The sequence below is a fragment of the Nuphar pumila genome, chromosome 14 (genome assembly GCF_984573655.1).
Source record: "Nuphar pumila chromosome 14, dmNupPumi1.hap1.1, whole genome shotgun sequence".
Lineage (NCBI taxonomy): Eukaryota > Viridiplantae > Streptophyta > Magnoliopsida > Nymphaeales > Nymphaeaceae > Nuphar > Nuphar pumila.
This window is the reverse complement of record NC_143262.1, coordinates 9,153,051-9,176,812: the sequence shown is the minus strand read 5'-3', so window position 1 is coordinate 9,176,812 and position 23,762 is coordinate 9,153,051. Positions and strand designations below refer to the sequence as shown.

Sequence of the window (23,762 nt, the reverse complement as noted above, 5' to 3'; positions counted from 1 at the left end):
ATAGTAAATAACCATGTTAAACACATCTATATGGTTAGATCTAACATTTTAGTGGCTGGATTCACACAACCAAGACGGTGTACCACCTTATGGTATGGTATTGTGGTTCAAATGATAGTATTCCTAATTAGCTGTGTAAGTGTGTAATTAGAAATGTGATTAATAAATATATTAAATTTGATTGGTGGTTAGCCTATTTTACTTGATTTTGTAGTTGCATTGTGCATGAAAGAGAGAAATAACAAACCTCAAGGCTATGGATGATTTATATTTTAGGAAAATTAATCATACCTTTTGGTGGAAAAAGTTTTAAAATAAACTTTTTTCTATCATGAGAATGTATTTATCACTTGCTTTTTATAAAGATTTGGTTCATTTATTGTTTTCCACCAAAATAAAAGTGTTTAGTCCCTTATCTAAGAGGGAATTTTTTTTTGGTGATTTAAATAGAATATTTTTTTTTATTTTTAATAGTTCAAAAACTCTTGTGTCTTAGGGTTGCTTGTAGAAGTTGCAGTTAGAGACACCCATCCATTTTAATCGTACCGAACCTACCTTGAATTTTTTGACTTAGCCAACTTTGACTTTCAGTGAGAGCATTTAAATAGTGATTATATAGTGCTTTGATAGCACACTTCACATGCTCATAGCGGTGTGTGGTGCATTAAGAGGCCCTTAGATCTACTTTTGACCATATCAAGCCCCATCTTGATTTTTTTGATCAAGCTAGCTTTGACTTTCAATTTCTCGTATTGATTTAATCAACTTGAGTGCATTTAATTGGTGATTATGAGTCACAATGTAACGCTTTGATGGTGCACTTTGCACACTCGCAGTGGCACGAGGCGCATTAAGAGATGCCTATGTCCATTTTGACAATATTGGCCCTACTTTGAATTTTTTGATCGAGCCAGTTTTGACTTTTAGTTTCTCACATTGGTTTGGCCTATTTGAGAACATTTAAAAGGTGATTATGAGGCTTTGTGATTATTGGGCTGTTTGAGTAGATTCAAGTAATTTTTGTTCATTTTTTAAGACAGATTTATAACCATTCAATCTCATTTCGCCCCAAAACGTTGTTAGCTGCTTTCTATTCTTTTTGGCTCTTGTTTGGCTTGCAAGTTCCTGGTCTTGCGAAATAGTGTCACTCTTGAGGTCCATGCTTAGTTGCATCATTGAAATTCAATCGTGCAAAAATTTAGTTCCCATCTTCAAATTCCTGAAGTGGGGTGATTGAAGTTCTAAAGATAACGATCTTAATGACATGCCGCTAAACTTGGAATATGGTTATTTAAAATCCTGTTTTTGGCGACTATGTTTGTAACACCTTTAACCATATCAAGACCAATTACAAATGAAAAAACATGGCTCTTGAGGAACCCTTTTTTTTTTTTTAAGAAAAAGTAGACTTTATTCGGATCATATTATGAGAAGTAAGCAACTGACAGAAAGGAGTTACACGTAGCATGTGTTTGAATGTGGGGATAAAGTTATTTAACATTTTCTTAATGACTCCTGACGACTTTGACTCGAAGAAAAACTTCCTGCCAATGCAAAAAGCAGGAAAGCTTTTCTTACCTATTTGATAGGTAACAAAAACCGAAGAGAACGCTAGCAACATAGAGAGAAAAAATAGATACATTTCTGGATAATTTATAATGATCCAGATCTAGACTCAACCATATGGTACATAGTTTGGATCTACACTTGGATCCATTTGATCCAATCAGATCATATCTCAACTGTGGGAACATTAAGTAGGGCCGCTAATTGGTCACTTGAAGCCCATGTTTGATTTGACAACAACCAGTCAATGAGAAACCCCAGCACAACGGGTTGGGCATGAGCAGAATCTAGGTGGATCCAGATCTGAAACCAACTTTGAGTTGCTGGAGAGAGTCTATGTTTGATTCTAGGGGAACCTGGTTTAGGCAGAGGATTCATGTTTGGGTAGAAATAATCAAACTTGTGAAAATCTCTCTTTCTACATATTTTGAATTCCGGATCTAAATCGAGTGTGACTCGGACTTGAGTCTGGTTTATAAACCTTCAATCCGGACCTGGACCCGTTAACAAATTGAACCTAAGTTGAGGTGCTGGAGAGAGAGACTGTGTTTGATTCTAGGGGAACCTGGTTTAGGCAAAGGATTTATGTTTATTGTTTGGGTATAAACAATCAAACTTGTTAAAATCTCTCTTTCTACATATTTTAAATTCTGGATCTAAATCGAGTGTGACTCGGACTTGAGTCTGCTTTATAAACTTCCAATCCAGACCTGGACCCGTTAACAAATTGGACCTACCTTAGTAGGTCCAGTTGGTGACACTTTCATGTCAGTCATCAGTGTAGGGTCTGGTTTGGAATCTCGGCGTTGAGATTGGGGTTTATGCATTTGGGATGGAAAGTGAGATCCGTTTTCCTTTGTATTTACACTAAATCATGGATTTGACAGCTACCACTTTTTCAAATGCATAATCCATAAAAGCTCATCCCAGCTACAGATTCCAAACACGCCCTTGGAGGGAAGCACACTTCCAAAGTGGGGAAGTGTCACGCTTCCCAATGTGAGAGAAACTTGCTTCTAGTTTGTGGGAAGCATGTTTCCCACTCACTCCTCAAATAGCTTTTCTTTTGGTTCCTATTTGCTTTTGGCTCACTTTTCCTTTGTATTTTTATATTTTTCATATTAATTTTCTGTATTTTTACTTCTCATTCTTTTTTTGATTACTTCCTATATATTTTTTTTCGCTTTCTTCTTCCACAATCGCTTCCAAAACGAATCCCGCTTCACAGTTCTCATTACTTTTAAACACTCGCTTCCCGTTTCCATTTTCTATCTTGGTAACTATAGTGTCTCCCCATCCTTGCATATCTCCCATTTTACAAGTGAAAATGTATGGTGGGGATTGAATATAATTGATGATGAATTTTATCCAATATGACCCTAAGTAAGTGATGATTTTACCCAATTGCACCCACATTCCAAGCAGCCGTATCCAGCCCCCCCACGCAAAAACAAACAAACTGATCATGCCCTTGTTAAGTGGATCCGGATCTCAGCCAATCTGGATCCGAACACGATATTGAGAGAAAAAAGACTGTCGTGCATCTGTTGGATACACCGTGACAAAAGCCCACCGATATGCGTTACCGTCAAACCAACAGGTAGACAGAAGTGTACTTTTCAAACATCTTCAAATATTTATCACTAATTAACATATCTACCTAAATTACTCTGGCTGTCATAAACTGACTCAGCGGATTCAGCTGAGTCAGTCGAGTTTTAGCATGACTCATTCAAATCTCATGACTCGGCTGAGTCATATATATATATATATTTTGTATATAATTATATAAAATATATAAATATTATATATTATACATGCACATATGATTATATATATATTAATAAAATATATATTAAAAATATTATAAAAATATCATATAATGCATATTATAAAATATACATATATTTATATATTTTATATAAAATATAAAATTAACATCCGGCCTAGTGACAAGTCCATCATGGAGCTGGTTTTAAAACTATGGGAAAAACTGCATATACGTTTTACATGGTTAACATGGCAATCTTATCAAAGATTAAACTAAACATGGCAGAAAGGTTGAGGATATTTGCTTAAGTGAGACAAAAGTTTGAAGTTGTTTGAAAGATGCGAAAATTAAGACGGGTGCACTAATTTCGATAAAAAAACTGGGGGCAACTGAAAATAAAAGAAGAAAATGGAGGCGACGTGCCTCCCATATCCCGGCCCATATTCCGTGCATTGCCTTTTGCCGCCAACCCGCTTATCCCGAGATGCTCCGTTAACGTTACCCTCTCTCTCTCTCTCTCATCGTCTGCGTTACAAGCAAAATCATCGTCGTCATCGCCGTCATCGTCTCTCTCTCTCTCTCTCTCTCTCTCTCTCTGGCTTCCAGCAGAATCTAGGGTTGGGGTTTCATCCATGGACGTGAGGGAGAGAGGCCGGATGCTTTCCTTCGAGCTCCTCGCCGACGAGAGCGTCGGCGATAACACAAGGCTCCTCTTCCGATCGGAATCGGCACCGATTCCCGAGGAATCGGCCGAAGACGGAGCCTCCGTCTCGGGCGGGAAGAAGCGGCGGCGGAAACGGAAGGGCAGAGGCTCCAAGCAGAAGGACGCCGAAGGAGGAGGAACTTCCGTCGAATCGGCCGACAATCGATCCGGTTTTGCCGATGGCGAGATTCTCGGGTCAGGAGATGCGTCGGATCGAGCCGGAAACCTGGGGGTTACCGTCGAGGAAAGCTCGTTGTGCCCTAGAATTGGGCCTGATGTGGATGGATCAGTCGTCGATGAGCTTAGGCCTCTCGTCTCCGGTTACAATGGGAGTGCCCAGACGGTGTGTGTGGAGCCTAGTTTCGAGAATTCGTCGGTCACATCTATTTCTTTGGTGGAATTAAGGCAAAGAGCAGTGAATGGAGGTAATTCAGATAAAGAATTGGATTCGAAACAGCCGGGAGGTCGATTGGACGTGGATGCCAGGGAGGAGGATAGTATGCCTAATGAAATGGGGAAGTGGAGGTCCCAGGGCAACGGGAATGCAAGACTAGAGACCGAGAAATCGTTAGATTGGAAAACTTTGACAGCAGATGACTCTGCTTGTGAGTTTTTCTCTTTCCGTTTGTCTTCTGTGGATTATCTTGTTCATTTGGTGTTTGCAGATCTGTAGTTTTCGCTCCCCGTCTTATTGAGAGCCGAAACAGGAAATTGCGTGCATTTTGTATGTATACTGAGTACTGTGGTGGTATTAAGTTATATTCATTAGCTCTCAAATTGCATGAAAAAAGTGAATGAACGAATCATATGTTAATGAAGATAAATGGTAATGTGTTTGAGAAGATATAGATTTCTTAGAACCAGTGCCAAATATGAATATGAATGCAGGAGGATTCAAATAGGATTATACTTTTACCTGCATGCTTATAAGACGGTTGTAGATAGAGAGATCTAAATAGTTAAGTATAGGCTGTCAAAAGTGTTGTGGGATACTCCTTGCAATTGCTGAAGAGTAGGGTATTGAGCATTTTACTTTCTTGGGAGCATCCCAGTAAAGATGCATATCAATTCTAATGTTGATAACCTTGGTGGGAAAGAAAGTGAGATCAAAAGCTAGTCACTGTTGCTCATGTGAGATTCTGGATTAATTGGTCATAAATAAGTGAAGGAAAACGAAAAAAAAGGAAAAACATAGTTCAGGAGAGTGAATTGGAACTATACTTCTGGAGGGCCCATGAGAGGAAGCCAAAACTAAACTTCTGCGGAGTCTAAGGGAGGAAGTTGAAACTAAACTTCTGGAGTTAGTAAACTTGCCCAATTGCTCCCTCTTAGTTTTTGGCACAAAAATTCTCTTAGTGGAAGACATTTGATTACCTTAGGAAAAAGTCCTAGAGAGGGGAAAAAATCCTTGGAGAAAATAGGTATGAGGAAGAAACAGTCTGGTTGTGTAGGTTTTTCTCCTTGTTTCCTTTTATGTCTGTTGGAGAGGAAAAGAGAGCTCTTCTTCAATGCAACTTGCCATTGTAATTGGCCCTGCTGAAGATTCACAAAGGATAGCGGTATTTCCCTTAAAGTAAAAGGCTGAAGCGTCATAAATGAAGAAGGAAAAAGAAGAAATCACTTTTCTAGAATAGCAAAATAAATCAAGCGTGAATGATAAGATTAGAATATGCTGCAGGATGGGACAACTGGAAAAGCACAATCTAACAATATGAAAGCTTAATCATATTGTTGATAACTCTAATGTCTCCATTGCTAACTGTGATATATATATATATATATATATATATCTATATCTATATCTATATCTATATATATATATATATATGAAAATTGGATTCTGGCTTCTCAATCCTCATAAACTGATGTGCATGTCTGGAAGCACTCTCCCAAATTCATGCTCAGAGAGCCATGATGCAGGCCTCTTCTGGACTCCTTACGTCTGCAGCTAGGACCTCAATACGAAGGTCCTCTTGCAGCCCACCAACATACTACCCGAGTGAGCACCCTGATTGGTTGTGGAAACATGTCTATTGTTGCACTTTTTCTCAAACAAAAGAGGGTTTACTGTTGCACCTAAATAAAATAACCTCAAAGACAAATAAGTTGCTTACAACTCTTAATCCACTTGTAAAATTGATTTGAACTTATGCATGTACAAAATTTCTCTTCTTATATTGCACCAAGTTGTAAGCAGATAATCAAGGCTGTATTTCAACACTTGATTGCTCCTTATATTGCAAGGGCAGATGTAAGAAACCCTGAAAAAAGAGTGCCTAAAGAGGTTGTTACTACTAGAACATATGTATCTAGACGCCAGGTTGTTTACTTTAAGGTAACAAAACCTAATAGATCCACTGATTGAAATACAAAAAGCTAATTATTATAAAATGATGAAACAATAGTCTAGAAGCGACACCAACCAATAAAATATTGCCATATATATATATGTGCATGTGCAAGGAATGACACGTTAAAGAGTAAAGAAGTATCTACAATGCCACTTTCTGGTTTTAATTGTTCAAAATATATTGGCTTTGATATGTTGTGGAATGACGAATGTCACCATTGATCATGCCAGAAGTGCCAAAGCAAGAAAACTATGGATAGAATATTGGGCAACATGATAAACATTAGATACAGTTTCCAAAATGTCATCCTTTAACAATGATGTTCGTCATATTTGGTATTTCTTTTCCTAAAAGAAATGATGGAAGATCCTATGTGCAGTGGTAATACCAAATATAAGACTTTTCTATACTTGGGAATGTTTACTCTTTGGAATGAAAAAAATGTTTAATTAGCCATATGATGTGCTTTTGTGATTTTCCTGAAATTCATAGTGAAAGGGCATTACAGAATAGTGTTGGATGTTTTTATTGCATATATTAGTTTTTATTTAATGCACTTATTTTGCAAATGTTAAATCTTGAAACTGCAGCATATTGGACATGGTTTGTAAGAGAATTGCTTGCTACAAACTGACAAGAATAAATAGCAAGCTGTCACTCAGAAGTTGAAGATCTCTCTCTCTCTCTCTCATACATACATACACACATAATTCGCATCTCATGGCGAATATTAACAAGATCACAACTTTTATTGTCCTTACCAAAATTCGAAATTGCATGGTTGTATTTTATCTTGTATAGCACTAGCATGGATATTCTTGCAATTTTAAATAAAGCATGATTGCATTTGGTGAACCTTTTCCAATACATAGGAGTCTCTTTTGGGAAAGTAATTTCATGTCTAATTGGATCAGATGCAGATCCAATGCCTGTAGGAAAATTGCCATTACAGTATTTTTGGGGAGAGATACAAGGTGGTAATTCTTTAAGGATAACAGCGTCAGTTGGAAATGAGAAGAAGAGACAGAGGGTCTACAATACAATGTTTCATGTGCCATGGAGATGCGAACTGGTGATGCCACTGTTCTGTGTTTTTTTTTAATATTAAGTTACCTTGTTCTTATGCTTTGTGCTGGTAATGTGCATTATTTTTAGCAGTTATTAAGCCACAAGTATGGATTAGTTTTTTTTTTTTAATTGGCACGATGTGGATTAGCTTATTCTTCTTGCCACTAGGATTTTTATGATTCTGAAAGCGAAACAATTCAATTTGTGACTTGGCATGTGCAAGAGAAACAGTCAATTTGCAAATTAGCTGGTTGTTATGTGACCAACTTGGCCTATTTCGTGATGGCCCTGAGTTGGACCAGTGAATCTTCTTGGACATTGCTAACTGGTGCATCAAGTCTCTGGTTTCTCGAGCTTGCTTTTAGTTGACTATTTTTTCTCTTAGATTTTGCAATAAAGTTCCTTTCTAAATGAATCATCAGCTATTTCAGTTTAAACATATGAAATTTATTGCTGAAGGCCCCAACTCTAAGACTGAATATGCAAATTCTTTCTTTTTAATTTAATGTTCATATGTTCTGCATTCACAGTCTCTGATGCATTCAATTCTGTGCAGCTAATTGATGTTGGCTTCTTTGTCTGTCTTGATTCTTTTCTTTCATTGTTAACGATCATGCCAGCTCGTATCCTTATGACCTTCTGGAGATTCTTAAATATGAGGTGAGATTGTGAATCACATTCTTCTATTTGTACCTGGAAAACTGATATATGTTTACGTTGTCCTTGTGTGGATATCTTTAATGTCATTCAAAGCTTCTCAACGTTTCACTGTGTTAGGAATTGAATTGAGTACCTCCTGTCTATTATTGTTATTATTTTTTCACCTGTTATTGGATTTCTGATGCATTAAGCACACAAAACAGTGATTTACCATATCATCAAGGCCATTTAGTGAGCTCTATCTACAAATGTAGAAGACAATTTAGCATATCCAAAAGGAAAGGTGGAGGAACAAACCTTGGTGTTTAAAGCTAGGTAAATGTAGGAAAAAATGGCCACGCATGGTTTGTACACTGCCAAGAAAACAACTAAAAAGATGTAGACATAGGGGAAAGAGAGGGTCCAACTCATCAACCCTGTAATTTGTTATATATTTCACTTAATAGGCTCAAAATTGCATATTCTTATTGATACATAAGATATACAATACTCTTTGATCATGCCGATTCACTTGGTCAACTAGAAAAGGAAATTAATGACCTAATAATACCCAATACCAACAATCCATGGAAGAGCTATTGACATTGCAAATGCATAGGACAAAATGAGAATCATGACTAGTGGTGAATCAAATATTGAAGGGTGTTTATATCTACTCACCCAGCTAGTTACTTGGTTCATACCCCACCTGGTGATATTCAATCTATAGGTTCAAACGTAGTGCAATGATTACTACATCATTACAATCTATGTCACATGGGTGCGGGTGCGACACGGGTGCGGCGCAATTTTAAAAATTTTGGACACGGGGACTCGGCTATATATATATATATATATATATATATATATCCTGTGTGCATATATGTGGATATTGTCCTCTAAAGTTTGGCACCAGCATGAGTGTTTTTATAAACTTTGCAAATTGTACTTTTGCCCTTGCAGAAAGGGTGGTCCGGGGGCTCCCTCCGGTGCGGGTCCCGCTGCGCGGTCAGCGGGCGGGGGTCTAGGGGGGGCCGCCCCTGGCGGGGGGCAGTGCCCCCCGGAATTTTTTTCTGGGGCTTATGTTTGAGGCTTCTTTGCAAAAAATGTACATATTGCCGAGAAAAGGAAAATGTAGAAATGTCAAAATTTCTCAAAAAAATTGTCTGCACATAATTATGATGGTTATTTGTAGTGAACCATCCTTGACATGCATGGGCAGGGATCTCACACCCAATTTGACTGGACAAGGAATCACATAATGAAGACTTTCAATTCCAGAAATCCCACCATAACAAAATCTTAACACAAAGTCCTTAATTTAACAGAACTACTAAAAGGACCAACAAAGACTCCAGTTATTCTAGCAACATTTAACACAAAATGAGAGTAGCTTAAGAAAACCCAGTTCAACCAGAATAAGCGGTGACTCAGAAGCCCCATAAATGTTTTTTTTTGTTTTTTTACCTTAAAATGAACAATTTTTGGACTCGATCAACATTGACCGAGTCCAAAAAAGGACAGACTCGGCCTCGACTCGTTGACCGAGTCCGACTCGGCGTTGACCGAGTTCGGGCCGAGTCCGAAGCCGCACCCGTGTCCACACCCGTGTCGGGGCGTGTCGACTCTGGTGCGGCGCCTCCCTAGACGAGTCTGTGTGACATAGATTACAATAGAGGAGCAAAAAGATGATGAGGAAAAGAATGAAGAGGGAGATACTAATCAACCAAGTTATTGATGGTCTTCTAAGCACCCATTGAAAGTTGAAGCATAAACTGATATCCTTACTTATGATGGAATTTCGGTAAGTTAAATGAGTGATTAAATCAGTTAGAAACATAGTCACCACTACTGTTCTCGGCAATTTCTTGCCATGTGTTTTTCTTAGGATTTTTTTTCAAAAAGTGATTTTCTCAGAAAAATCTCTAGGAAATCTCCGAAATTTAAAAAATTCAAATAAGAATTCTAAAAATTAAATGAAAATTCACAACATAGAACATTAGAAAAAACTAAGATAAACTTACAAAATTTCTTTCTTCTCTCTTTTTTCTTCTTTCCTTCTTCCTTCCTCCTCATCTTTCCTCTTTCTTTTTTCCTTCTCTTTCTTTCTTTCTTATTTCCCTTCCTTCCTTTCTTCTCCTCTTTTTTCCTTCCTTCCCTCCTTAGCTGTCGCTCCTCTTTTTTCCTCTTTCTTTTTTTTCTTCCCTTTTTTGGCTCTTCTTTTCTCTTCCCTTCCCTTCATTCCTTCTATGGCTCTTCTTCATTTCTCCTTCTTTTTCTCTTCCCTCACTTCTTTCCTTCCTTCTTTCTCCTCTTCCTTCTCCTTTTCTTTCCTATTTTTCTCTTTGAAAGAAAACTCCCAAATCTGACATAATCTATCAAATGAAATTTGGAGGGTTAGGTCATTTTTTGGAAAGTTTCTGATAAAATAAAATTATATTGGATTTTTTATGAAAAGGGTAAAAAAAAAAGATTGTTTGTGTGCTTATATATCATAACATTATCATTATATATATTGCCAATATTTTGAAAATATCACAATATTTGTGCTGATATTTTCGGCTCACTTTAAAATATTGATATTATCACAATATTTTCAAAATATCGACGATCTCGGAGACTATGGTCAGAAACATATTTTACATTATATGGATGTACTTCTTGATGGAATTAGCATGCAATAAGAGAAAGAAGAGAGAAGAAAAGAACACAAAAGTGAAGAAGAAAACTTCATTGAATAAGAATGAGGGTTACAACAAATATAAAAGGGGGAGTCGACCCCCATAAGCCCACTACAAGACAAAAGCTAGTGGAGTAGTGGGCAATGCTAGCTAGAATACAAAAATACCCCTAGTCTGTAATGTATGTACAAATAGATACATTGGGGGGTATTACACACAAAGGAAATATGGCATTTCCTCAACACACGCCCTCAATTTTGAGGTGATAAGAACACAATCAAGCCAAGTTTGAACAAGAATGATTGAAAAGCCTTCAACGGTAAAATTTTTGTGAAACAATCAGCTATATGGTTATGAGACCCAATGTATGCCAAAGATAAAGTGACAATGTATCTCAATGTGCTTAGTCCTCTTATAAAATTCTGGATTTTTGGCAATATGAATAGCATTCTGATTGTCACAATGCAAAGTAATTGCCGTGTTTATGTTTATTCCCATGTTCTACAATAACCACCTCAACCAAATGATTTTTACAGTTACTTGAGCCATGGCAGAGTATTCTGCCTTAGTAGTAGACAAAGCAATCCTTTGTTGCTTCTTGCTCTTCCATGATATTAATGATTCTCCTAGAAAAACACATAACCTTGAGGTAGAATGCCTATCCTGAGAAGCTTCCCAAAAATCTGTTTCACATTATGCTTTCAACTCCAACGACGATGTAGCAGAAAAGAACAATTCATAATGCATGGTACCCCTAACATATCTGATAATCCTCATAACTACTGCCAAATGAGATGACGTAGGGGCACTCATGAACTGACTCACTACATGAATTGCAAACGTAATATCTAACCGCGAAATAGTCAAGTAAATCAAACTTCCAACTAACTTCTTATAAACTGTAGGGTCACTAAGAAGTTCACCATCCATGTGCTTTAATTTGCAGTTAACTTCCATAGGAGTATTCACTTGCTTTGTATCATTTGCAAGTCTTGCCTTCCCAATTAATTTTGTTGCATATTTGTGCTGATCCAACAAAAATCCTTGTTTGGAGTATGCAATCTCAAGACCTAGAAAATTTTTCAATTTTCCTAAATTTTTCATCTTAAAGATTTGGGCCAATTGCATCTTTACTCTAGCGATCATTGTCTTATCATCACTGACAATAATCATATCATCTACGTAAAGCAAAAGAAGACACTAGCCTTTATTAGATGTCACAAACAAGGCTGGTTCATGGTAACTTTGTTTAAATCCCAAACTCACCATTGTAGCACACAATTTTTCAAACCAAACCCGTGTTTATTTCTGTTAAAAAATATGAATGTTATATATATACATATACATATATATGTCTATGTATCTATATATGTATATATCTTTTGTAATGCCCACTAGGGGCAAATTTGTTTTTTCAATTGTAAATACGCATGTCCAGTAGGGACCTTTTCTTGTTTTTTATTATTTTTGTTTTTTGTTTTTTTCTTTCATTTTTTATTAAGCATTTGAATGGGCCCTCATAAGAGCCGTTGGGATCCTCTCCAACGGTCACAAATGTGACCGTTGGAGGGGCTCCCAACGACTCTACGGGAGCCCCTTTGTTTCTGTTAGTTGTATACATAAGGGGTCCTGCTCCACTATTTTGTAATTGCTTGTTGAAGCATTTTCCATAAGAGATTCTTTATATTTTTAAGCTTTCTCTCTCATATTGTGTGTATTTGTGATTTGCCCCTTTGTAGCTTATTGTATTTTACCCATTAGTGACTTTTTGTTTGTATACTTGTGCATCTCTTGTAGTCACTTCATGACATTGTTCTTTGCACTAGTGTTTCATTACATGGTATTAGAGCCACTAGGTATTGGAAGCTCTCTTGGGACTACTCTCTCTTATGTTTGAGTGGTATTGATATTCATACCTTTGTTCTTCAACTCCTTTCACAATGATCGACAAAGATGCAAAGATCGACCTTTCATTCAAAATAAATGGGATCAACTATAGAACGTGGGCGACCGTTATGGAAAACAACCTCAAAGGTAAGAAACTTTGGGGGTATTTTTGTGAAATCATTCCAGAACCACAATTGAAGATCACCAAGAAGGAGAGGAATGAAAAAAAAAGAAAAGGCCAAAGCTATTAAAAAATATCAATCTAAAGTTGAAGATTGGGAAAGTGAGCATGCCAAAATATTGGCATGGTTTATGAATAACGTGGAACTCAAGATTTGTGCTAATCTAGCCAAATTTAAAAAAGCAAATGAAGCATGGTTCTTCATGAAAGGTATGTACACTCAAAAGGACCTTGCTAGATATTTCTTTTTACAAGAAAAAATTAGAGGAACCAAGCAAGGGATATGAGTATTAGAGTCTATTTTAGTTCCCTATCCCCTCTATGGGATGAACTTGCTCTCCTCGAACCACAACGGAAAGGAAACACTATTGCCATGAGGCAAGATCAAATGGAGAGAGCTCTCTTGGGACTACTCTCTCTTATGTTTGAGTGGTATTGATATTCATACCTTTGTTCTTCAACTCCTTTCACAATGATTGACAAAGATGCAAAGATCGACCTTTCATTCAAAATAAATGGGATTAACTATAGAACGTGAGCGACCGTTATGGAAAACAACCTCAAAGGTAAGAAACTTTGGGGGTATTTTTGTGAAATCATTCCAGAACCACAATTGAAGATCACCAATAAGGAGAGGAATGAAAAAAAAACCTTGAGTGATGAAGAAAAGGCCAAAGCTATTAAAAAATATCAATCTAAAGTTGAAGATTGGGAAAGTGAGCATGCCAAAATATTGGCATGGTTTATGAATAACGTGGAACTCAAGATTTGTGCTAATCTAGCCAAATTTAAAAAAGCAAATGAAGCATGGTTCTTCATGAAAGGTATGTACACTCAAAAGGACCTTGCTAGATATTTCTTTTTACAAGAAAAAATTAGAGGAACCAAGCAAGGGATATGAGTATTAGAGACTATTTTAGTTCCCTATCCCCTCTATGGGATGAACTTGCTCTCCTCGAACCACAACGGAAAGGAAACACTATTGCCATGAGGCAAGATCAAATGGAGAGAGATTTTTTCAATTTATTCATGGGCTTCCTCCGGAATTTGAACAACTAAGAGGATCCCTTTTTCATAGGGTTTCTACTCTTAGTGAAATCTTTGCCGACTTATGCAAAGAAGAAACTCGCTTGGCTTTTAAAAAGGACTTTGATGAGGTCCATGCGGTATCTAGACCGATAAATAACATGATGACATATAACCTTCTAATTTTTGAAAAAGTAACGATGGTGGAGGAAGAAAAATTATTTGTCACAATCTTAGACTAAATTGTTCTAAGCTTAAAAAGAAGGTGGCTTCCGTTGGAGATAGTCCAAGCAATTCAAGTGAAGAATCAAAGAGAGATGGAGACATAAATAACTCTATTGCTCAACTTACGAAAACTCTCCAACAATTCATGAGAATCAACTATTCCACACCTTCCATCTCCAGTGCCGCGATCTCATCAACTCTCGGTATGTCCTCTTAGATCCTTGATTCAGGTGTTTCCTTTCATATGATTCCAAATGCATATCTTTTATCCAAACCAAGTTTTAAGTTTTTTAAATCATTCATTTCTACAGCTGATGGAACATCATTAGATGTTGAAGGGATGAGAAACCTTGAAAAAGTTTTTAGTTAAGGCAAATAATTTTATATTCCAAAAATTAGGATTATTTCAAAACTTAACTTAAATCTCTTTTTTGTTTCTCAAATAATCGATTTTGGATAGTGTTTCTTTTTCACCAACCAATTGCTATGTACAGGATCTCCGGTCCGAGAAGTGGATTGGGCAAGGCTATAAAAGAGAAGACCTATATTACATGTTTTTTTTGTCTTTGCCATCCAAATCATTTTGTAATCATGTCCAATCTAAAAATATTGTTACTTGGTATAAGAGACTTGGTCACCCTAGTATTTCTAAGCTATATCTTTTTCTTTTTTTGGAAAAATTTTGTAATGAAAAAAAGTTTACATTCAATGATTGTATCCTTAGAAAGATGCATTCTCTTCCTTGTCTACATATCAATTTTATTTCCAAGAGACCATTTGAATTAGTGCATTCAAATGTATAGGGACCGACACCCATTATGTCTAAATGAGGATATTCATATTATGTTGTCTTTATTTATGATTTTACTTGATACACATGAGTTTATTTTATTAAAAACAAATCCGACATTTTCTCTACCTTTAAAGAATTTCGTATCGTTACTCAAAATCAATTTCAAAACAACATAGCCATTTTTAGATCCGATTTCGGAGGTGAATACATGTCATATGAATTTCAAAATTATCTTAAACAAAATGACATTATTCATCAAAGATCGTCTTAAAACTCTCAACAAGAACTCTTATTGTCTCTAAAAATGTTCCAAAAAACTTTTGGGTCGAAGCCACTTTTTCTGCAATTGTTCCTTTTGAAAAATTGTTCAAAATGTCTCTAGATTTTAAAAGATTAAGAATTTTTGGTTGTAAATGCTTTGCTCTTTTTCAAGGACAAGATAAACTTTCAACAAAAGCTCTTGAATGCGCTTTTATTGGCTACGGTGAAAATAAAAAGGGTATATGTGTTATGATATTAAAAATAATAAACTTTATATTTTAAGAAACATGACCTTTCTTAAAGAACAAACTGGATTTGAATATCAAAAATCTAAGGAAGAAATTGACTATTCTTTCCTTTTTTACTTATTGCCTAGAAATAAATCTAAAGATTTTAATGATACTATTTGTGATAACAATTCTCATCAAAATGATGCTTTGTTGCATCAAAATGATGATTCTCACAATAAGAATCCCAATGATATACATGTGTATACTCGACGAGAGGGCAATGAACATCAAAATGCTTTCGATATATATTCTCAAGACATTTCTCTAGAAGATCAAGTTGAAGAATCCCTACCTAGGCGATCTTCTAAGAATAGTAGACCTTCTAAAAAATTTGTGTCATATGATTCTTTTTCTCCAAATTATAGAACGTCTAATGATGATCCATTCCTATCATGAGCCTTCCAATTTTAAAGAAGCTAAGCAATATCCACATTAGATTGATGCTATGAGACTTGAGTTAGACGCACTCAGCAATGCTAACACTTGGACAATTTTAGGTCTTTCCTTAGAGAAAAGGCTATTGGATGTAGATGAGTTTATAAAGTCAAAACCAAGAGTGGTGGGACATTAGAAAGATACAAAGTTAGGTTAGTTGGTAAAGGGTATGCACAAGAATATGAAATTGATTACGAGGAATTTTTTTCCCCAGTTGCTAGGATGACTAGTGTAAGAACCTTAATAGCCTTAGCGTTTATTAGACAATGATCTATCTATCAATTAGATGTTAAAAACGCATTTTTAAATAAGAACCTTTGTGAAGAAGTTTATATGGATCATCCGCCGGTTCTTGAGATTGAGAAAAAAATTCTAAAACTCAATAAAGCTCTTTATGGTCTTAAACAAGCTCTAAAAGCTTGGTATGATCGCTTTGGTAAAGTTGTTCTTGATAATGGTTTTACTTCTTGTTATACTGATACTTCTCTTTTTGTTAAATATGCAGGTGATCACGTAACTATTTTATTATTATATGTTGATGATATGATCATCATTGAGAATGATAAAGAGGGCATTGAGCTTATCAAAAATATTCTTAAAAACAATTTTAATATGTATGACCTTGAATTTCTAAGGTATTTTTTTAGGGATCCAAGTTGCATATTCTTCTCGGGGATATATTCTGTCTCAGATGAAGTGTGCATCAGATATTATTACTAAGTCTGACTTAACTGACGGAAAGAAATTGAAGACTCAAGAAGTAATCAACGCTAACATGAGAGCCAATGATGAAACTTTTTAAGAAGATCTCTCCTTATCGTCAACTGATTGGATCACTAACATATTTGTCTATTACTAGGCCAGATATTACTCATGTTGTTCAAAGTGCAAGTCAGTTTCAAAATGCTCCTACTATCATAAATCGCACAACTGCCGTCATGCGAATTATCAGATATTTGAAGAAAACCATAACCAAAGGACTATTCTTATCTTCCTCTTCATCTCCTAACTTAATTGCTTATACTGACTCTGATTGGGGTGGTAACCCCAATGATCGTATTTCTACAACAGGTTATTGCGTTTTTCTTAGTCTCTTGAAGATGTAAGAAACAACATACGATATCTCTATCTTTCAAGGAGGCTGAGTAGAGGGTGGCGATGACCACAACTACCATTGAACTTGTTTGGTTGAGAAGTCTGCTCAAAGATATGAGAGTCATTATCTCTATTCCTTCGAAGTTGTGTTGCGACAATAAGAGTGCCATCTACATTGCTATCAATCAACATTCCATGAACAAACAAATCACATCGAGATGGACTATCATTATGTTTGAGATGAATTTTTATGGGGCACCATTCAACTACTATATGTTACTTTAGAGTATCAGCTGACAAATTTCTTCACCAAAGCCTTACCATCACCCGGTTTCTACTTTCTCCTAAGCAAACTCTCGGTTATCACACCGTCAGTTTGAGGGGAGGTGTTAAAATATATGGATGTTATATATATATATATACATATATATTTTGTATATATATCTTTTGTAATGCCCACTAGGGGCAAATTAGTCTTTTCACTTGTAAATACGCATGTCCATTAGGGACCTTTTTTTGTTTTTTATTTTTTTTATTTTTATTAAGCATGTGAATGAGCCCTCATAAGAGCCATTGGGATCCTCTCCAACGGTCCCAACGATTCTTTGGGAGCCCTTTTGCTTCCATTAGTTGTATAAATAGGGGGTCTTGCCCTACTATTTTGTAATTCTTGTTGAAGCATTTTCAATAAGAGATTCTTTATATTTTTAAACTCTCTCTCTCTCTCATATTGTGTGTATTTGTCACTTGTCTCTTTGTGGCTTATTGTATTTTGCCCATTAGTGGCTTCTTGTTTGTATACTTGTGCATCTCTTGTAGTTAGTTCGTGATATTGTTATTTGCACTAGTGTTTCATTACAATTTTAACCCATACAATGCTCTCTTCCGTCTACACATCCTCATCAATAATTCCTTGAGGCAGCTCCATATGCACTTCTTCCTCCAAATCCCCATTTAGAAAGGCATTTTTCACATCCATTTGCCACAGTTCCCATCTCTTTGCTGCAACCACTGCTAGTAGGGTCCTAATAGTAGCCATCTGGGCCACAAATACTAAGTTTTCAACAAAGTCTATCCCATATTGCTGACTATATCTCTTCGCTACAAGACGACGTTCAATAGACCCATCTGCCTTAGTTTTGATCTATACCCAACTACATTTTTTTTGCTGGCAGTTCAATTAACTCCTGTGCTTTCATTCTCTCTGAAGTCTCCAAACTCATCTGCCATTGCCTTTTGCCACTCTAAATCTGATGCATAGGACTGAATCATATATGATTGAATCATAGTTAGAAATGCTTGATGAGTAGCAGAAAAAAATCGTAAGAAACAAATTCCTACACACTTGAGGAACGAGAGGAGACCAAGGTGCTGACTCATGAGGATCGGCTTGGAGGGTATTGGGTCTTGGCTTGGGCAAGGGCTCTTCCCCTGAATCATGTTGCTCTACAAAGTAGACTCCATAATCTTTTTTTGACTCATTTTGATTGTAAAATGGCACATGTTCCCAAAATTCTACATGCCTTGATGTCTACACTTTCTTACTTCCAGGATCAAAGCATTTATATCCTTTTTATCCTTCAAGATATCTTATAAGGCAACACTTTGTTGCCTTGGGGGATAGCTTATCTTTGAATTGCTGAGGAACAAGAACAAAACATGTACTTCCAAATACCCCCAGCATGTCATAATCTGGTTCTTTCCCAAACAGTTTCTTATGAGGAGAGATTTTCCCGATTACCTTAGAAGACATTTGATTTATTAAATGTACAACTGTTCTCATTGCTTTTGCCCAGAACCCTTTTGGCATTTTAGTGTTAAATATCAATGCTCTGGTAGTCTCCAATATATGTATATTCTTCCTTTCTACCACTCCATTTTGGTCTGGAGTGTAATGACATGACTTTTGATGCATAATTCCTTTCTCAAGTATAAATTTTCGTACCTCATTACTCATATATTCTCCCCCTGAATCAAAATGTAGGATTTTTATTTTAGCTACAAATTGAGTCTCAACATACACATAGAATCTTTTAAAGATATTAGCCAACTCACTCTGATTTTTCATAAAACGAACCTATATATATCTGATAAATTCATCTATAAAAGTCTCAAAATACATTGATCATCCTTTAGACACCACAGGAGAAGGACCCATACATTCCATACATTAGCGTGAACTATTTCAAAAGGACTCACAGGAGAGAGCATGACTCTTAGACAACCTACAACTCTCACAACACTTTACATCATTAGAAACTCCATGCTTACAAGAAGATCCAAGCAAACCAAAAGATAACAAAAATTGAAGTCTAGAACTTGATACATAACCCAGTCGTTTGGTGCCACAACACTGAAGAGTCCAAAAGTGCAGCATCAACTCTATTCCTATCATCTTTTCTTTGACTCTGATTTAACTGATCCAGAAAGTAGAGATGCCCTTGCCTCTGCCCAGTCCCAATCTTCCTTCTTGACAGCAGATCCTGCACATAACAACCATCGGGAGTGAAAGTTACATAACAGTTATACTGAGTAATTTTACCAATACAGAGCAAGTTCATGGCAACAAAAGGAATATAGAACACTTCAAGAATATTAAGTTTATCACTAGGATTAGACCCAAGAGTAATAAAACCAACTTTTGAAACAATCATCAAGGAATCATCTGCAGTTTGAAAGACACCATTACATGATCTACAATTGGTCAGTACAAACTCATTTGCAGTCATATGACATGACGCTTCTGAGTCTATCAACCATCTTGAAGCCAAGCTAGCCCCCGCAACTCCAGACACTGCAACACTCCCTCCAATCTTCATCCCTTTCATCTTCAATACAAGACATGCCTTTTTCATATGCCTCATCTCATTGCAATTGTGACAATGCACGTTACATATATCGTACTTTAGGGATCCCATCTTTGCTCCACCAAAATTGTTAGGTTGTCTTGTTGTCACCATAGCAGAATCACCAGAGGAATATGACTGAAGAGATTTCATCTTACTCTCCTCAACAATGATTTCAGAAAGAGCCTGGGTGACTTGTGAAAAGCGTGTTCAGTGAATAACAACACTTCAGACATTATCAAACTCAGAGCGTAATCCCATAAGAAACTCAATTACTCTTGCTGTTTCCTTGGATTTCCTTTTCGCCTCCATACATGTCTTGCAATCTTTGCACGTCTCACACTTCTTGTTGTTGTCAATCAAGGGCAATGAATCCCATAGCAAAATTATCTCAGAATGATACTCCTCAACTGACTTGCCTCTCTTCCTTAATGCTTACAATTCCTGTATTAACTTGTACTGTCTTGCCTAGTTTTCCTGCATGTACACTTGCTTGATGTAGCCCCAAGCATTTTTAGCTTCAATAAACTTATAGATGTTCATGGCAATTCTTAGTTCTATAGAGCCAAGAATCTATGTCTTGACCGTCGCATTATTCATCTTTCATTCTTTGACTGCATTCTCATAATTCACATCTCCATGTTTGGGCTTCACAAAAGTCCCATCAATAAAGCCTCCTAGTCCTTTGCCATCAACAATGACTATAATAAAACTAGACCAAAAGAATAGTTGATTCCATTTAACTTAACTCTAGTCAACTAGATAATGTCTTTGTTTTCTTTTCTGTATTTCAACTCAACCCCAAACTACAAAATAAAGCTGCACAAATTACCAATCCACAACAATAACACCCAAAAGTGCTGCAAAAGAAACCAATACAGCCCAATATGCAAGCCACAACACAAGTTGCACACACAGCCCTTCAACAATAGCACTATGAGCCAAAACCAAACAAGAAGCAAGAAATCACAATATGCTTCAATCGAGTGCTATACACACCAACAGGCACGATAATCTCAGTTTCAAACAAAAACAGAACTCTCTCAGCAAAATATATCCAAGGACATGTAAATCAATAGCCAAGAAACCCAAATCCATGTTACCGCCCCATACACACACTATTGGAATGCAAAAGAAATGTCCCCAAACCACAAATAACCTCCTCAAGAATGATATCAGAAGATCCCTCACACAAAAATGATTCTAGGGATCCCAACCAAGCACAACAATGGTTACCGATAGACTCCAACAAATCTGATTTCTCGAAACAGGTCCCAAGAAACTCGTCACACAAAAATACTTCAAAAATCACCCAAAAATCTAATTCTGACCCGATGATGCTGATTCTTGATTCTACAAGCTTCTAAAATCAAGAGTTATCGAATCAATACCTCAAACACTCAAATGTTGGAGTCCTGAAAAAGTCTAAAACTTTGATAAAGAAGTGGTTTCATTCATTGACTTGAAAGAGAAGAAAAAAATGTTGGATGAAGTGGCAATATTTTTGGAAACACTAAGCACTTCATTGAGCAATGCATTACCAAATTCCACAAAGAAATTTTTTTCTGTAGACTTTATTGTGTGAGAACTCAGTGTTAATAAAATGTGTTGGTGGATAAAAATATGCTGAAAGACTTAAAGCTTTTCCAGGTAGCAAACACTAGTGAAGCTAGCATAAATGCTACAGCTATTGAAAGTGAAAAGTAATCCAAAAAATGGAATAGAGAAGGGAGAGAAGGTCAAGGTTCAAGGTACAAGCAAGATGAAGGTTGATATAAAGGGGAGTGGAACAAAAAGGAAAATACAACTCAAAAAAATTAATGTGATCATTACAAAATTAGCCATGTGAAAAAGAAGTGTTGGAAGCTTGATTCTGGTTTACATCCAAAGGGGAAACAATGAAAAAAAAATAAAAGGGGAAGGAGGTTTTCATTACAAATGAGATAATAAAACTATAGGTGATTCAAGTTGTTCTCAAGTTACTCATGCCAGAACCTCATAATCAAAAGATGATATAGCGATACATGAGGAGCTCTTCCACTTGAAGATTCAGGTGAAGCGGGGCAGTTGTAAACCTGAGAAGCTAAAGAACCTTGATCATTAAAAACTAGTGATAAAATTGAGGTTACCTTAAAGGCTTGTTAATACAGAAAAGTACATTAACAAGATAAATTGTGAAGTGTGGGCCTCTTGTATGTCTGTCAAGTGATTCTATACACCTTTGTGTAGGAGGTCAAGATGCAACCGATTATAGGAGGATGCAACAATGCCGATTCATAAGAGATGGAAAAAAATTGTGATTAATGTTGCAAACCAAGGTTGTAAGTATCGTATTATTACCCGTATCGGTCGGGCCCATAGTAACACTGTATCGTAAACGTATCATAAATTTTTAATATTTTTTTTTCAAAAAATCCAAAAAAAAAATCAAGAAAAATTAGCAAAAAATTCTAAAAAAATCGTACCACATGAAACAAAGATGAATTATACAAAATACAACCATAAAATCCCATATAAAGCATTTATGTTTCTATGAGACGCATAAGACATCATCAAACATCAATTAATATAGAATCATAGATAATATTACATACATATCTCACAAGAACAATGCAAAATATTAAATATTTTTCAATTAAGAACATACCACAAACTCATACTTTCATATTAATAAACAAAATAAACAAGAAAATTTATCAAGGTCCTTGACTTTCTATCTGTCCACCCATCTCCCATGATGCTACACCCAGTTTCTCTCCATGACTATCTCATCTCATCTCATCACAATGTGCATTCGCTTCTTTCACATTAGCATCTAAAACTTTTCCTCTCAAAGCTATCACGAAATGGTGCGGATTCCAATGCACTCCAAGAAGATCTCCAAGATTCAAAACATTATACATTTAAAAAACAAACTTAAGAATTAAAAGACATATCAAAATGTAAATAAATAATTTTATTTATAATAGACATTAAAAGAAATACAAAATAAAATTACATTCAAGTCTCGCTACAATGCACTAAAAAAAAATAGTACACAACCCTAATACTACCCATCACTCTCTCACTTTTAAAAGGCACACACCCACCCATATTTATAGAGAAAGGTATAGAAGAGGAGAGAAGTGAAAAAGAGGGAAAGTCTTCATATGTGGGAGAGAGCTCCCAACGGCTAGAATTCTAGCCGTTGGGAGCAAGTCAAGCTAGTTTGAAAAATGAAAGAAATTTGCGACATTGAAAGGAATGCATGCATTATAGAACCATCTCTTCTAGCCGTTGGGAGCAAGTCAAGCTAGTTTGAAAAATGAAAGAAATTTGCCACATTGAAAGGAATGCAGGCATTATAGAACCATCTCTCAACCATGACATATGCTTGCTTGATTAAATGTTGAGGAGTTATCGCAGTACGAATATCGGGCTGCGCCCTAGGGTTTGTCTTAGGAGAAAAAAAGCTCATAATAGAGCCTCTAGCTCTACCTCCTGATCCTCTTATCGAAGAACCCCCTTCTCCTCCTCCTCTTCTTTTTGTGCCCGTGGCGGCAGCCGCGACACTACTACTGGCACCAGACACACCTTTTTCCTTTGTTGTAGAACTTCGTACTTCTAAGCCTATGCTATGGGCTGGAGGATTACAAGTAGGGAGCTCATCTTCGTAATAGACATCCTCTTAGGGTTCCACATACCTCATTTCTGCCTCATTCATCTCTTTTTTATCTTTTTTCTCTCAGATAATCAAGTAATTGTTGGCATTGTCATTTTACGTGGGGGCATCAACGGGTCCGGTTTGGTTCGGACCCAGGTGAAACCAGACTTGGATAAGATTTTCAGGTATGGTATCGGGTCTAAACCCGAGTCTAATCGGGTTTACTATAAGAAAAAGCATACTCGGACCCGATAAGAACTATATGAACCAAACCTAATTAAACAATAATTTTTATCATTTT

At 36.4% G+C, this 23,762-nt stretch overlaps 1 protein-coding gene across 1 annotated transcript in view; it reads left to right on the top strand.

Annotated features, from left to right (window-relative positions):
• Window positions 1–3,792: 3,792 nt before the first annotated feature.
• Window positions 3,793–23,762, top strand: part of LOC149816286 (protein POLLEN DEFECTIVE IN GUIDANCE 1-like) — a 33,053-nt gene continuing 13,083 nt past the window's right edge. Inside the window, exons 1-3 of the mRNA XM_089987507.1 lie at window positions 3,793–4,645; window positions 7,306–7,463; window positions 8,016–8,119. Of these exons, the coding sequence (XP_089843633.1) occupies window positions 3,970–4,645; window positions 7,306–7,463; window positions 8,016–8,119 (938 nt within the window). The 5' untranslated portion in view covers window positions 3,793–3,969. The remainder of the gene's footprint in view (window positions 4,646–7,305; window positions 7,464–8,015; window positions 8,120–23,762) is intronic.